Source organism: Tympanuchus pallidicinctus, unplaced genomic scaffold (genome assembly GCF_026119805.1).
Source record: "Tympanuchus pallidicinctus isolate F22 unplaced genomic scaffold, pur_lepc_1.0 scaffold3, whole genome shotgun sequence".
Lineage (NCBI taxonomy): Eukaryota > Metazoa > Chordata > Aves > Galliformes > Phasianidae > Tympanuchus > Tympanuchus pallidicinctus.
This window is the reverse complement of record NW_026294747.1, coordinates 58,945,186-58,959,186: the sequence shown is the minus strand read 5'-3', so window position 1 is coordinate 58,959,186 and position 14,001 is coordinate 58,945,186. Positions and strand designations below refer to the sequence as shown.

General features: G+C 51.8%; 2 protein-coding genes across 3 annotated transcripts in view; both read left to right on the top strand.

Moving 5' to 3' along the window:
* The first annotated feature begins 335 nt into the window (after positions 1-335).
* SMARCD3 (SWI/SNF related, matrix associated, actin dependent regulator of chromatin, subfamily d, member 3) overlaps positions 336-14,001 on the top strand; it is an 86,213-nt gene continuing 72,547 nt past the window's right edge. The window contains exons 1-2 of one of the 2 annotated variants that reach the window (XM_052696625.1): positions 336-435; positions 3,103-3,298. The gene's annotated coding sequence lies outside the window, so the exon portion shown is untranslated. Of the gene's footprint in view, positions 436-1,323; positions 3,299-14,001 lie in introns of those variants that run through there. The other variant, XM_052696624.1, reaches the window with a different exon arrangement.
* Positions 3,295-12,628, top strand: LOC128085212 (uncharacterized). The gene is made up of 3 exons (XM_052692298.1): positions 3,295-3,772; positions 9,914-11,792; positions 12,601-12,628. The coding sequence occupies exons 2-3, from the start codon at positions 10,816-10,818 to the stop codon at positions 12,626-12,628; spliced, it is 1,005 nt and encodes a 334-aa protein (XP_052548258.1). The 5' UTR covers positions 3,295-3,772; positions 9,914-10,815.

The following is a 14,001-nucleotide window of genomic DNA, read 5'->3' as shown; positions in this document are numbered from 1 at the left end:
GCGGCGGCGGCCCGGCCATCCCTTACCCACTGCCGCCTCAAAGCCCCGCGGCGGACGGAAACCGTCCGCAGGGGCGCCCCGGGGACCGGGAACGTACGGCCCCGGCCCCCGCCTCCAGGAGGCGGCCCGCGCCGCCCCCGCGAGGCTCTCGCAGGGACCGCGGAGCGACCGCCTTCCCGTCTCCCGAAGCGCCGCTAAAACTCGAGCGCCGGCAGCGGCCGCCCCCGCGCGGTGCCTCCTCGCCGGCGGTCGGGGGCTGCGGGAGGGCCGCTCCGCACCGCTGCCCCTGCGCAGGTCGCACCGCGCGGTGCGCACTTTGCAGACGGTCCCTGCGCCGCTTTCCGCAGCGTCGCGCAGGCGCTCAGCGCCGGGACGGCGGCCCCGGTGCGAGCGGGAGAGCGGCGCGGGCGCGGCGGGAGGAGAATGGCCGGGACGGTGAGCGCCGCGCCCCGCTGCCCCCCGCCCCGGGACGCCTCCGCCGGGCGCTGCCCTCCGGCCGGGAATCGAACCGCGCCGTTCCTCGCGGGCGCGGCGCCGCCCCGCCGTGCCGCCCGTTCGGCCTCCGCCGTTTTCTCAGCGCGCGCCCCACACCCCCGGGACGGGCCGCGGCGGCTCCGGTGCTCGGCGCGTCGCGCTGAGGCGGGCGGAGCGGGGGGCGTCGTCCCGGGATGCCGCCCCGCGTGTGGGCTGCAGAAGCCGTCGGCGGCCCTTCCTGCCGCGTGGGCTGAGCTTCCCGGGGGCGTGGAGCGCTCGTCTGACGGCGCCTGGACGGAAGGGTCCCCGTCCCCTCGCCCCGAGGCACCCGGTGCTGTCCTGCAGCCGGCTGCGGGCCGTCTCCGGCGCTGCCTTTGGGCTGCACCCGCCGTGTTCGCAGAGGGAGACGCGTCGCCCGGTGCTCGCCGAGTACAAAGTGCGCCGCGTCTGACCGCTGCTCTCAGCGCAGGCCTTGCCGAGCTGCCTCGGCAGGTGGTTCTCCCTCCATGTCGTTCTCTGCATCCTGAGGTCTCTCCTGAGGTTCCTCTTTCGGCACCACCTGCGGAGGGACTCCGGGGTCAAGTTGCTGGGAAAGGCCAGTGCAAATTAAATGCGAGAGGGATGAGAAGGTCAAGAGAGCCAACGGCATCCTGGCCTGCATTAGAAGTAGTGTGGCCAGCAGGAGCAGGGAGGTGATCATCCCCCTGTACTCAGCACTGGTGAGGCCGCACCTCGAGTATTGTGTTCAGTTTTGGGCCCCTCACTACAAGAAAGACATTGAGGCCCTGGAACGTGTCCAGAGAAGGGCAACAAAATGGTGAGGGGTCTGGAGCACAAACCTGATGTTCAGTGTGGAGAAGAGGAGCTCAGGGCAGACCTCATTGCACTGTACAACCTCCTGAAGGGAGGCTGTGGTGCAAAAGGGTCTGGCCTCTTCTCCCAGGCAAATAGTAGGACCCGAGGAAATGGCCAGAAGTTGTACCAGAGGAGGTTTAGGTTGGATATTAGGAGAAACTTTTTCTCTCAAAGGGTGGTCAGGCACTGCAATGGCTGCCCAGGGAGGTGGTGGAGTCGCCGTCCCTGGTGGTGTTCAAAAGGCGCCTGGATGAGGAGCTATGAGAGATGGTTCAGTGCTTGTGGTACTGATAGGAATGGGAGGGGGGTTGGACCAGATGATCTTGCAGGTTGTTTCCAACCTTGTGGGCGTCAGCAGCGCCCTTCTTGGAGAATGACTTCAAAGTACGACATGCCTGGAGGAGTTGTGCACCTGAAAAGAACCGGTTTCTTGGTACTGCCTCAGTAGCAGTCGACACCCAACTGTTCCCCACAGGGGCACTGCCACGAGGAACCAGACCTCCTTTCTGAGCAGGATTCCTGCCCGTTGGCACTAGGGGAGTAATTCCCAGCCTGGCCCCTGGGCATGGTGAGCGTGAGGCTGCTGCTCTGTCAGTCTCTGATACCTCCTGTTCTACAGCATGGCAGTGCTGTTTCTGTACCTCGTGCTCTGGCTCTTTGCTGGCTTGGCCCAGTCCTTCTGACCTGCACTGCCTCTGTTGCTTTGTTGTTCTCAGTCACTGCTATCCTAGACCTTATCCTTCTTTAACTCTATTTTGGCACAATTCACCACAGTCTTTCTGCCCTTTGTTCTTGCCCTGCTTCAACCCTGCTGAGCTGAGACTCCTTACTGCCCTGTTGGGGCTGTCTGCTCTGCTGCTGCCCTGGACTGCCCAGCCTGGCACCGTGATGCTCGTGTTTCCTTTCTTGTCTGTCTGTTCTCTGAACAGCTGCTTCTAACTGCATGGCTGGGTGTGAGCTCACACCTGTGAGTGCTGTGGGCACATTTGTTGTGCTGTAATGCTTCTGCCCTTCATCACCTGCAGTGGAGGGCTGTTAAAACAAAGTCATGCTCTCGTATGTTCCTTTCCAAGGAGTGGCCTTTTCCTCCTCAGGCCCATCGATTCTGGACCTTATTGTGAACATGCAGCCACTGAAGCTGCCTGACTGTACCCTGAGTCTGTGGGGTCAGTCATTCTCCTGTCTGCAGCACTGACAGCCTGTCAGGGTAGCCAGTAGTTGCTGTGGAAATGCCAGGAAGGTCGAGAGCCTTTAGAGGTACTTTTTTGAAGCATGAAAGCAGGCTGGTTGGTCAGCAGCTCCCAGACTGGGCTGCTTTCCCCAGAGTTACTGGAGATGTCCTATGGCAGAAATAGAACCGAGAGCATTCATGTGAGATTCATGAGCATCCCCATCTTCTTGGTTAGACCAGGCCTATTCCAGGGATGTCTTCCAAACTTTACCATGTTGTGATTCTTAGCACGTAAGCCTCAACATGTCGACACATTACAGGGAAGTATACTTCACCTTATCTCCAACCTGCTCAGTCACAAGCTGGCTGCAGACTGACAGCTGAACAGCTTACAAGCTATCCAGGTGTGGTGCAGTGCCTGGGCAGAAGTACCTTACAGGCAACATGGATGTGCAGGGAGGGCTTTAGTCACTGTCAGTTGCATCCTTCCTTTCAAGTTGTGCTGCTTATGAAGTATCACATGGGTTGGTCTGTTCTAGAAAGCTTTTATTTATATTGTATACTTCTTTTCTATCACTCAGTATTTTGTTTTCTCTTTTCAGAGCTGGATCCAAATGTGTCCTCCACCTGCTGTCTCAGAGCTACTCCTGCTTCAGGTCAATTAGAATGTCTGCTGCTCATTCATCATGATACAATATCTGGATTCCTGCCCCGTCCTGCTGTGGATAAGGTTGTTGCTCCCTCTTGGTCTGCACACATGTGACTGTAGGTGTTCGCCGTCTGCCTAGTCTGGCACAGGTAGGTGTTAGTCCTTTAAAAGGCAACATGTTCCAGCTGGGAAGAATGTGTCTGTGGCGTGGGACTGGAAGATACATTGCTTTGGATATCTGGAAAGTATTGGTATTTTGTGAAGTGAGCCCTGAACTGCTTGCTTGCTGCTGTTGCCCTCAGCTGCCCTCTGGTTGCACAGCTCTTTCTCTGATGGTTCTGCTGGCGCTGTCAGGGAGGGGACGATCGGCAGAGTGACCTGGCTCAGAACAAGTGATGTTAGCCAGTGCGGTGCTAAGAGCAGGCCTGTGGGGAGAGCGATAGCAAGTGTTCCTTGTGGTGGTTTATTAGTTCAGCTGCTACGAGTAACTGCAATTAGCTCGTGTGGTGGTCACTGATTTGTAGGATGCACTACTTTTCACGGCAGGTTTAAATTAGCATGTTTAACTCTTTGCTATTAGGCTTCCCTGGTGCTGTTGTTGGAAGGTATCGGTCATCTCCACGGTAAGGTTCTCAAATCCGCCTCTCTCAGGTCTCTGGTTTCTAACATTAGTTCCTCTGCTCTTGTTGCTTCCACTTTAAGTGCCCAGCTGCATCTGTTCTCGGTCAGCAATGCAGGATGGCTGTAAGGTTCAGTGCCTTTTTGTCTTTCACAGCCTGCACAGGTCATTTCACTAGTGAAATTGCCACTGGTGAAGTGAGAAAATGCAGTCTGTTTTGCTCTGGAATTAAATAGCCTGGCTTAGAACTTCTTGGTTTTAAGCGACGTTGGGCTTGTCACTGTCTGGTTTGGCCTGTTAACAACCATGTTGCTCAGCTGCTGCAGCGCTGCTATGGACTTTGCCTGGTGCCTGCAATGTGTGGCTCTTTGCTGCTGGTGAGCTGGGGAGCTGTGGTCCAGGCAGACACTCGTGGTGGTTTACTGAGCGTGGTTTCCGTGGGGCACAGAGCTGTAATGTACTGCATCCATCCTGGAGTGGAATTATGAAAAAAAAGAAGAGGAAAGTAAAGCAAATACAGAATGATTTCCACATGCCTTTCAATTCAGCTCATGATGGAATCAGCACTTTGGGCTACATCCTACAAAATCATACACATCTTGTCTGATTCTTACAAATCATACAATTTGTAGGTCTGCTGTTTCAGCGTTACCTTCTCTGGAAGGAGTCTTTCCATTTTACTGGACTGCACTGTTCTGGCCACATTTTCAATCCATTTACTTCTCTGTGATTATGTTTTCTGTTACTGTTTTGTCCCCTTCTGTTCAGCTGAACTTTCTCTGGGATTCTGAGTCCAGGGAGGACTATGGGACAGTTTAGTTTGCCTATCCCTTAAGGCACTGAGCAGCCGACAGCTGTTGCTGATTAAGGGTTTGTCCATTGGAAGGGCAGTTTGGTAGTTCTTGTTATTTGGGATCCAATGGTAGAAGATTGGGGCCACTTGGCAGAAACAGAGACCAGACCAAAAGGAGGAGATCTGCAGGTCCATCCCAAAAGAAGTTATATGTACAGGCAAAGAGAATAATAACCTGCTAATCCCTGGAAGCTTGCCTGCGATTTTCTTACTTGTGTATGGTTGGGATCAAGGTCCATTGAATGCAAGGCAGCAAATGTGGCAAAATGCTTCTTTGAGGTAACACCTAGGGGTTATAAACAGGAGGGGAATCAACTTTTTACTCAGGTATACAGTGATAGGATGAGCAGGAATGGTTTTAAGCTCAAAGAAGAAAGGCTTGGTTGGATGTCAGGGGAAGTTGTGTGCTGTGAGAGCGGGGAGGGGCTGGAACAGCTGCCCAGAGAGGCTGTGATGCCCCGTCCATCCCTGGAGGTGTTGGAGGCCAGGTTGGATGGGGCCCTGGGCAGCCTGGGCTGCTGTGAAACGGGGAGGTTGGTGGCCCTGCATTGGTGGGGGGTTGGAGCTTCGTGATCCTTGAGGTCCCTTCCAACCTGGGCCATTCTTTTATTGTATCTTTTATTTTTATTTCTTTTATTTTTACCCTGAAATTTAGCTGTCTTGTTCTCTGCCTGTAAATGCATTCTAAAAGTACTTTGTTTAAATGATTCAGCTCCTATCAAGATCCTAAACTGCAGCAAAGAAAATATAGCTTACCAACCACATGCCCATAGTTTTTAGTTGTACTGAAGTGGGAAAACTTATAACCTTGAGTTTTAATGTGCACACAGCCTTCAATTTACAAATGTGTTTTCAATGGTATTAAAGAAATTGAAAGTGTTGTGGAGGAAGTGCAGGGCCTAACGTTCACAGTGTATGAATTTGTGAGTATTAAAGATTTACAAACACTTTCCCCTGGCAAAATACGTATAATTTGTGGAGACTGAAGAATTTGTTGTTACTGGTGATGTCCAGGTGGAGAGCCAAGAGCTGTGCTGTACCTGCTGGGTCAGCAGAGAATCATTTTTAAATATCAGTCATTGAGATCTTGGTGAAGCTTTCCATTTCAGTGGTATGAAAGGACAGGTTACTACTTCAGTTTCTTTTATTCCCACGTTTTTCTTCTTTGAGGTCATACAAATAACTTTGTGCAGTCGGATCAGCGTCCTGGCTGGCTCTGCCCACAGAGGAGCAGTGACCACTATGGGCAGTTGGAGAAGCACAGAGCTCGTGCTGTGGGTGGCTGTGGCTGACAAAATCTGTATTGTTTGATGTCTGTATTTTCTTGGGCTGCTTCATGCAGTTCTGCTCTTACTGCCCTACAGCACAATGGGAATTGCAAAGGGAAAAACATGGGAACTCATGGATTGGGACACAGACAGCTTAACTGGTAGAGCAAAAGCTGCAAAGCAGAACAAGGAATCCAGTTACTTGTTCCAGCTGGCAGGCAGTGGCCGTTTCCAGGAAAGCGGGCTCGTCATTCGTGAGGCCTTATGGAAGGACAGATCGCTTCCCTCAATGTCCATCTTCTTTCCCCCAGCTTTTGTCACCATGCACAACTCCATAAGGGAAGGAACATCCCTGTGACCAGGCTGGCTCAGCTCTCCTGGCTGTGCCCCCCAGCCCCTCACAGCAGCACAAGGACGGAACGGTCCTTGTCTCTGCACGGCTCTGCTTGGCAGACACCAAAACATCCGTGTGCTGTCAGCACCATCCTGCCCCAGCCCAAACAGCCCCACGGGCCTCTGTGAAGAAAATTAACGAACCCAGGCACAGCAGGTGGGGTCACAGGCAATACAGGAGGCTTCAGTTGGTTCACTTTGGTTCACACCGTTGCTGTTTCCCTCCCTCCTGTCATACCCTTACACCTGTGTTTTGTCTGTGTCCCTGGGGCTGTTGCAGCACATCAGGCTGTACGTGCTGCTACAAAGTGAGCATTAGCTCTGCTGCCATGCTGTGCTGGCTCCTGCCCTTGGGGCTGTGCAAACTCTTCAGCTTTTACTTTGTGGGGCAGCTTACTGTGCTGTTTCTACCATGTTTCTGAAGACCTTTCTCAGTTTCTTGCTTCCCATTCCATGCAATATACACCTTGTCTCCTCTTCTAGGTTCACTGAATGTGCCTTTGTTTCACAGAATCACAGAATTGTAGGGGTTGGAAGGGACCTCCAGAGCTCATCGAGTCCAACCCCCTGCCAAAGCAGGTTCCCTACAGCAGGTCGCACAGGTCGGCATCCAGGCAGGTCTTGAACATCTCCAGGGCAGGAGACTCCCCCCCTCCCTGGCAGCCTGTTCCAGTGCTCCGTCACCTCACTGTAAAGAAGTTCTTGTGCACATTGGTGCAGAACTTCCTATGCTGCAGTTTCCGGCCGTTTCCCCTTGTCCTGTCTCCACTCACCACTGAAAACAGTCTGGCCTCACCATTCTGCCCCCCACACCTCAGATATTTACAGACCTGGATCAGGTCCCCTCTCAGCCTTCTTTTCTCAAGGCTGAACAGCCCCAGTTCACTCAGCCTTTCCTCATAGCAGAGATGCTCCAGGCCCCTCACCATCTTGTTGCCCTCCGCTGGACTTTTTCCAAGAGATCCCTGTCTGTTTTGTGCTGGGGAGCCCAGAACTGGACGCAGTGCTGCAGATGAGGCCTCACCAGGGCAGAGCAGAGGGGGAGGATCACCTCCCTCGACCTGCTGGCCACGCTCTTTTTAATGCACCCCAGGATGCCATTGGCCTTTTTGGCCACAAGGGCACACTGCTGGCTCATGGCAACCTGTCGTCCACCAGGACACCCAGGTCCCTCTCTGCAGGGCTCCCCTCCAGCAGCTCATCCCCAACCTGTACTGCTGCATGCAATTATTCCTCCCCAGATGCAAGACTCTACACTTGCTTCTGTTAAACCTCATCTGGTTTATGTGTAGCTCTTATTCCCTGCTCACCAGGTGGATCAGACAACAGTATAAATGAGTCTGTCATTCATCTATGTGTCACTGTCCCTCTGTGACTTATGAAATCTAAATTAATGTTCATTTAAATTTTGTGCTTTCTCCTGAATCGCAGAGGTGTTTTAAATGATGTTTTCACTTATGCTTACAACAGCTCCTCCCTGAGCTTCGTTCTTCATTTAGCTGTTATTATACAGGGTTTGTTCTCTTTTGACACATATTAAGGTTGTGCTATATTGTTTTTGCAAAAGGTTGAGTATTTTATTAATAAAGTTTACAGAGTGTAGCAGTGCATGTAGTTGCTCCAAAAGTAATGCCTTCTAATTATTTCCATGAAAACCACTACAGCTACAAAGCACAATGACACTGTTTGATGGAGCACATCCTCAGCTACAGACTACTATTTTTCAGCACAGAGATTACAATTAGCTATGCATTTTTGCCAGCTAATGAATGAGGACCTGTGTGCTGCATTCCTAACGATGTGCAGCAGTGGAAGTGACTCACTGCCACCATCTTGACTGCTGAAATCCACCCAGCCTTCACTGCGCTCACATCCCCTGTGGTCTTCATAACTCTTCACAAGCGTTGATGGATGTCCATGGATGCTATTGTTTCATGGCACATCTTTGCTTCATACAGACTTCCATGTCAGGTGCCATCTTATCAGGCTGCCCCTCTGCTGCCAGCTGTAACACAGCAATGGAATGTCACAGAATATTACTGGGACAGTTCGACCTCTACTGCCAAACCATCAACATCCACCTCTGATTCACCACGGACCAACGTGATAAAATAGGAGACACTAGTTTTGGAGTGGTCCTCATCTGGAATCACAGAATGGTTGGGTTGGAAGGGACCCCAAGGATCACGAAGCTCCAACCCCCCACCAATGCAGGGCCACCAACCTCCCCATTGCACAGCAGCCCAGGCTGCCCAGGGCCCCATCCAACCTGGCCTCCAACACCTCCAGGGATGGACGGGGCATCACAGCCTCTCTGGGCAGCTGTTCCAGCCCCTCCCCGCTCTCACAGCACACAACTTCCCCTCACATCCAACCTCCAGCTGCCCTCCCTCAGCTCCAAACCATTTCCCTCGTCCTGCTGCCATCTCCCCTTGCACACAGCTGACTCCCCTCCTGGCTGCAGGCTCCCTTCAGGCACTGCAGGCTGCACTGAGGTCACCCCGCAGCTTCTCTTCTCCATGCTGAACAAGCCCAGCTCCCTCAGCCTGTCTTTGTAGGGAGGTGCTGCAGCCCTCTGAGCATCTTTATGGCTCTTTGTGGACCCTCTCCAACAGCTCCCTGTCTTCCTTGTGCTGGGGGCTCCAGACCTGGATGCAGTGCTGCAGGTGGGGCCTCACAAGAGCAGAGCAGAGGGGAGCAGTCCCGTCCCTGTCCCTGCTGGCCACCACTCTGCTGATGGAGCCCAGGACACCATTTGCTTCACAGCATAATTGAGGCTGGAAGGGACCTTAAAAACCGTCCAGTTCCAACCTCCCGCTGTGGGCTGGTTGCCACCCAGCAGATCAGGTTGCCCAGGGCCCCATCCAGCCTGGCCTTGAGTCAGAGCTTCCAGTGTCCTAACATGGATGGCATTTGATCTGCTGACATTATGAGAAGTCCCCTGGGCTTTCTTTATCCTTTTTTTTTTCTTTCCAAAATTCACTCTTACTGAAGGGCCAACGCTGAGCTGCAATATTTAGCAATCTTGCTGTCATTTTCCTGATAACCAAAATTCGTTTATTTCAAATGCCTACAAATGCATCTAGTTACAAGGGAATTTAATTGTGAACATTCTTTACGTTTTTGTTTGTAAACCATTACAGCTGTTCTGCTTCCCTCCTATCCTTGAAAACATTGAAGTCCTGGTTTTACAAGTTCTGCTCTGTCCTGGCTGCTTGTTCCTGTTCTTGTGGTGCTTTCTCTCCCCTCCACTGCTTTGCTGTAAGCCCCTGTGGGACCTGTGTGTGAGGCTAAGACTGGCTCTGCCTGAGCGCTGTTCAGTCACAGAATTCCTCTCTCATATCCGTCTTGTGAAGAAATTCTTGGAATCTGAGTTAAATACAGTTTGATCGGCCCAGCTGAAGCACCGAGGCAGCATTCTTCAGCGTGTGCAGCTCTGTGTCTGGAATGTGCTCAGCAGTTTTTTTATCACAGCAGCTAATTGAAGAGTAGCAGCTTGCACACACCATTCAGTTTGCAGCTGTACATTTCAGTGCTTGTTAAATACTTACACAAAATGCTTTTGCAGTTTCAATTCTGACGCTGCATTGCCAGTGTATAAAGAAGACCTGGTTTGTCTGTTTGACTGTAGGAGTCTGCATCTGAACTGCTCCCGTGGGTTCCTTTTACAGTGAGAAGAGAGCTTCTCACCTCTCCGTGATATAAAGAGCAGAATGGATCCTACAGTAACCAGAGGATTGTGGAGGGGTTGATTTGGATGGGATCATTTATTCCATGTATTAAAGATCATTCATTCCAACCCTGCCTTGGGCTGGCTGTCCCCCACCCGCTCAGGTTGCCCAGGGCCCCCATCCATGGCCATGGGCACCTCCAGGGATGAGGCACCCATTGCTCTGGGCAGTGCCAGGGCCTCACCACCAACGTGAAGAGTTCTGACTTTAGCACCTTTCTGTAGGGGTGGTTGTAGTAATCAACATGTCTTTATTTTGTCATCTGCATAAACCACGAGCATCTTCTGTGACTTATTTCTAAGTACTTAACAGAAATGCTCAGTGTCAACAACTACCTATGTTTTCATATCTATCCAATGAGATCTGGACCATAATCATTTCTGGGACATTTTTGTTACTGAAACACTGTGTAAAACTCTTCTGTTGCTTTCAACTTTGCATCATCGTTGGTCTTGAGTCAATTACTTTAAGTTCTTTAACTGAGAGCGAGTTACAGCAGAGATTGCAACGTGAACACTGTCCATGTCATTTGTATTACTTATGTACTCACCTCTATTTTGATTATATCATTACTTCACTCTAAAAGAAGAATCTTGTATGATTTTGTTATTGTTTGCTGTGGTTTTGTGTTTTTCCTTTATTTTTTTGATTTCCAGTATGTGCCCCTAACTGATGAGCTCCCCTGTACCACTCATTTTTCTTCTTAAACATAAGCGACTTGCAAGTGTTATCAATACTTACTACGTCGTATTTTCAGTTTGGAGCACTTTGCTCTTTAAAGAAAAGTGCTGTGCATATTTTCATGATGATTGCTCATACTTGTAGGATACACGTGTGTATGGAAGTCATGTTACTTGAGGTCAGTGAAAGAGCAAACGCACAGGCACTACTGCCTGGTATTTATATCTGTGTATGTCCTGAGCTGGGAGGAGCAGGCAGCGTTCAGAAGGCTGTGCTGCCATCAGCCTCACCGTGGGCCAGCAGGAGGGCCTGGCCTCCAGGAGGGCCAACTGCATTTTGGGTTGCGTTGAACTCAGCCAGCCTTCTGTCACAAGAGGTGGTTGTCCTGCTGGGGTCGGGGCAGGAGCAGCCACACCTGGAGTACTGTGTGCAGCTTTGGGCTCTGCTCCTGGAAGCACTGGCAGGATGTGCAGGGGTGGCACAGGATGGGCAGGGATGGCGCAGGATGGGCAGGGATGATGCAGGATGGGCAGGGATGGCACAGGATGGGCAGGGATGGCACAGGATGTGCAGGGATGGCGCAGGATGTGCAGGGATGGCACAGGATGGGCAGGGATGGCACAGGATGTGCAGGGATGGTGCAGGATGGGCAGGGATGGCACAGGATGTGCAGGGATGGCGCAGGATGGGCAGGGGTGGCACAGGATGGGCAGGGGTGGCACAGGATGGGCAGGGATGGCGCAGGATGGGCAGGGATGGCACAGGATGGGCAGGGATGGCACAGGATGGGCAGGGATGGCGCAGGATGGGCAGGGATGGCACAGGATGGGCAGGGATGGCACAGGATGGGCAGGGGTGGCACAGGATGGGCAGGGGTGGCACAGGATGGGCAGGGATGGCACAGGATGTGCAGGGATGGCGCAGGATGTGCAGGGATGGCGCAGGATGGGCAGGGATGGCACAGGATGGGCAGGGATGGCGCAGGATGGGCAGGGATGGCACAGGATGGGCAGGGGTGGCACAGGATGGGCAGGGATGGCACAGGATGTGCAGGGATGGCGCAGGATGTGCAGGGATGGCGCAGGATGTGCAGGGATGGCGCAGGATGGGAGGGAGGGCGCAGGATGGGCAGGGATGGCGCAGGATGGGCAGGGGTGGCACAGGATGGGCAGGGATGGCGCAGGATGGGCAGGGATGGCACAGGATGGGCAGAGGTGGCACAGAGCTGCCCCACACAGGACATGAGGAAAATCTCTGTGCTGTAAGGGTGGTCAGGCACTGCAGTAGGCCTCCTGCTGAGATGGTCAGTGCCCGTGCCTGTCAGTGTTCAGGAGGCAGATGGGTAATGCCTTCAGTGGTGTGCTGCAGCCCTGAGGCGCTCGGACTGGCTGATCTCTGTAGGTCACTTCCAACAGAACTTTCACATTCTCCTGGGGTGGTTGCATCCTTCTCTTTGAAAGGCATTTCCTTACTATCATCTCTTGATATCTGCTGCCCCACAAAGAGTTCCTTCACTTTGTGCTTCATAGGAAGGCCAGGCTATTAACTAGACACTTGTTATCATGTCACACAGACTTGCTATGAGCTATGGCTCCTATAGTGCTATGTGTTCATTTTGATAAACGTAGTTCTGTTGGACAGGAATAGAGATGCCCATTCCTTCAGGTTTTCTTTTCCTTGTTGTAGGGAAGGTAGATAATACTGTCTCCATTTTGAAAGCAGAGACACTTGGGTGCCCAGCAGGGAAGCGATAGTGAAAAATAATTGAAAATCCAGGCCTTGTTGTTGTAAGGACATAAATGAGGCACTGTCAGCTCGGCACTGGCTCCTATCTTCCTAGCAAGCTATCTGTGGTTCCTGCTTCCTTTTTGTTTGTAGGTTGTTTTTTGTCTGTTTTTGTTTTCAGTCCAAATCAGATGATGCGGTTCGGATAGTTGTGCCCACCATGTCACCTTTCATTCCAGTATTACCTCAAAGTAGCACCTCGTAACAACACACTGTACAGATAATGGTTACAGCTTTCACTTAATTTACCACCCACTTCTGGTTTTTATCTTTCTGTGTAAAGCCAGTGACAGCGATGAGATTTTTTAGGTATCAGAGGCTCAGGTACTTCTGGGGCTCAGAGCTCCCTTTGGGGAAAGCTGCTTTCTGTGCACTCCCTGAAGACCTCACGGGGCTGTGCGGTGCACAGGTGGATGCTGTCTATTTCTTGTCTGCTTCACACACTTGCTTACAGACTGCATCAGCTGATCAACAGCAGGGCTGCGCTGGCACTGAGGTTGCAGAGTAATCCGAGCCCTTGGATGCAGGTGGAAATACGTGGCAGGATACGTAAGGTGATAGAATTAGTGCAGTGATGAATATTGGGTAGGGTTACATTTTACCAGCCTATTTGGACTCTTTAGATAGTTGATTTATACATTGGGTTCTTTTTAATGCTCATAATTTTTAGTAGACAAACATGCAAGGATCATATAGTGAGAAATAAACAAGGATAAATTTGTATAGGTGCAAATGGCCTTTGGGATTGTGCTAACAGAGGAATGAAAACTGGGTCCAAGAAGGATGCCGTTCTTGGGACATGACTACATTTTACTGTAATAGAGGTTCCATTTCAAGTAGCTGTGCTTCAAAAAGCCTTCTGGAGTATGGACAAGTGTTCAGAAGAGACACGTAAAGAGATTAAAGGTGTAGTTAAAGCTATTTTATAGTGGGTGGCCACAAGAACTCACTGTATTTGTTTACCCGAGAGGAGAGAGGGGCTTTGTCCTCGTCTTGAAGAACCTCAGTGAGGAAAAAAGCTTTGTTTTATCTGAAGGCACGAACTCCTGATCAGATACACATAGCAGGTAGCAGTTAGCATGCAGGATAGATCTGCTCCTATCCAACCCTTCCTCTGTATCTGTAAGGTCAGGAAGATGACCTGGGGTCCCTCGTCCTTCATCCCTGCCCTCAGAATTGTCTTGGTCTGTTGGGCTCTTGAGTCAGTGTTGCTGTTTGTGGATGAGGGCAGGGTGGGTCAAAGCCTGGACAAGGCTCAGCGCTCTTTGGAGACGTTGTGATCAGGATCTGCTGACAGCAGACCGCTGGTGACAGCGTATCCCACAAGCAGGCGCTGCTGCAGAAGGGCGTCCAACGTGCCTTTTTCTCAGGCTGTTCATGCACGATGCAGTCCAGGGGCTCTGAGATCTCCCTCGGAGCCTGGAGCTCGTTCCTCCTGACTGTGAAGGTTAGCACTGCTCTGTAAGCTCAGATGTGAGGGAGGAGGAGCCCTCCTGCCGCCACGGGTCCCACTTTGCAAGGC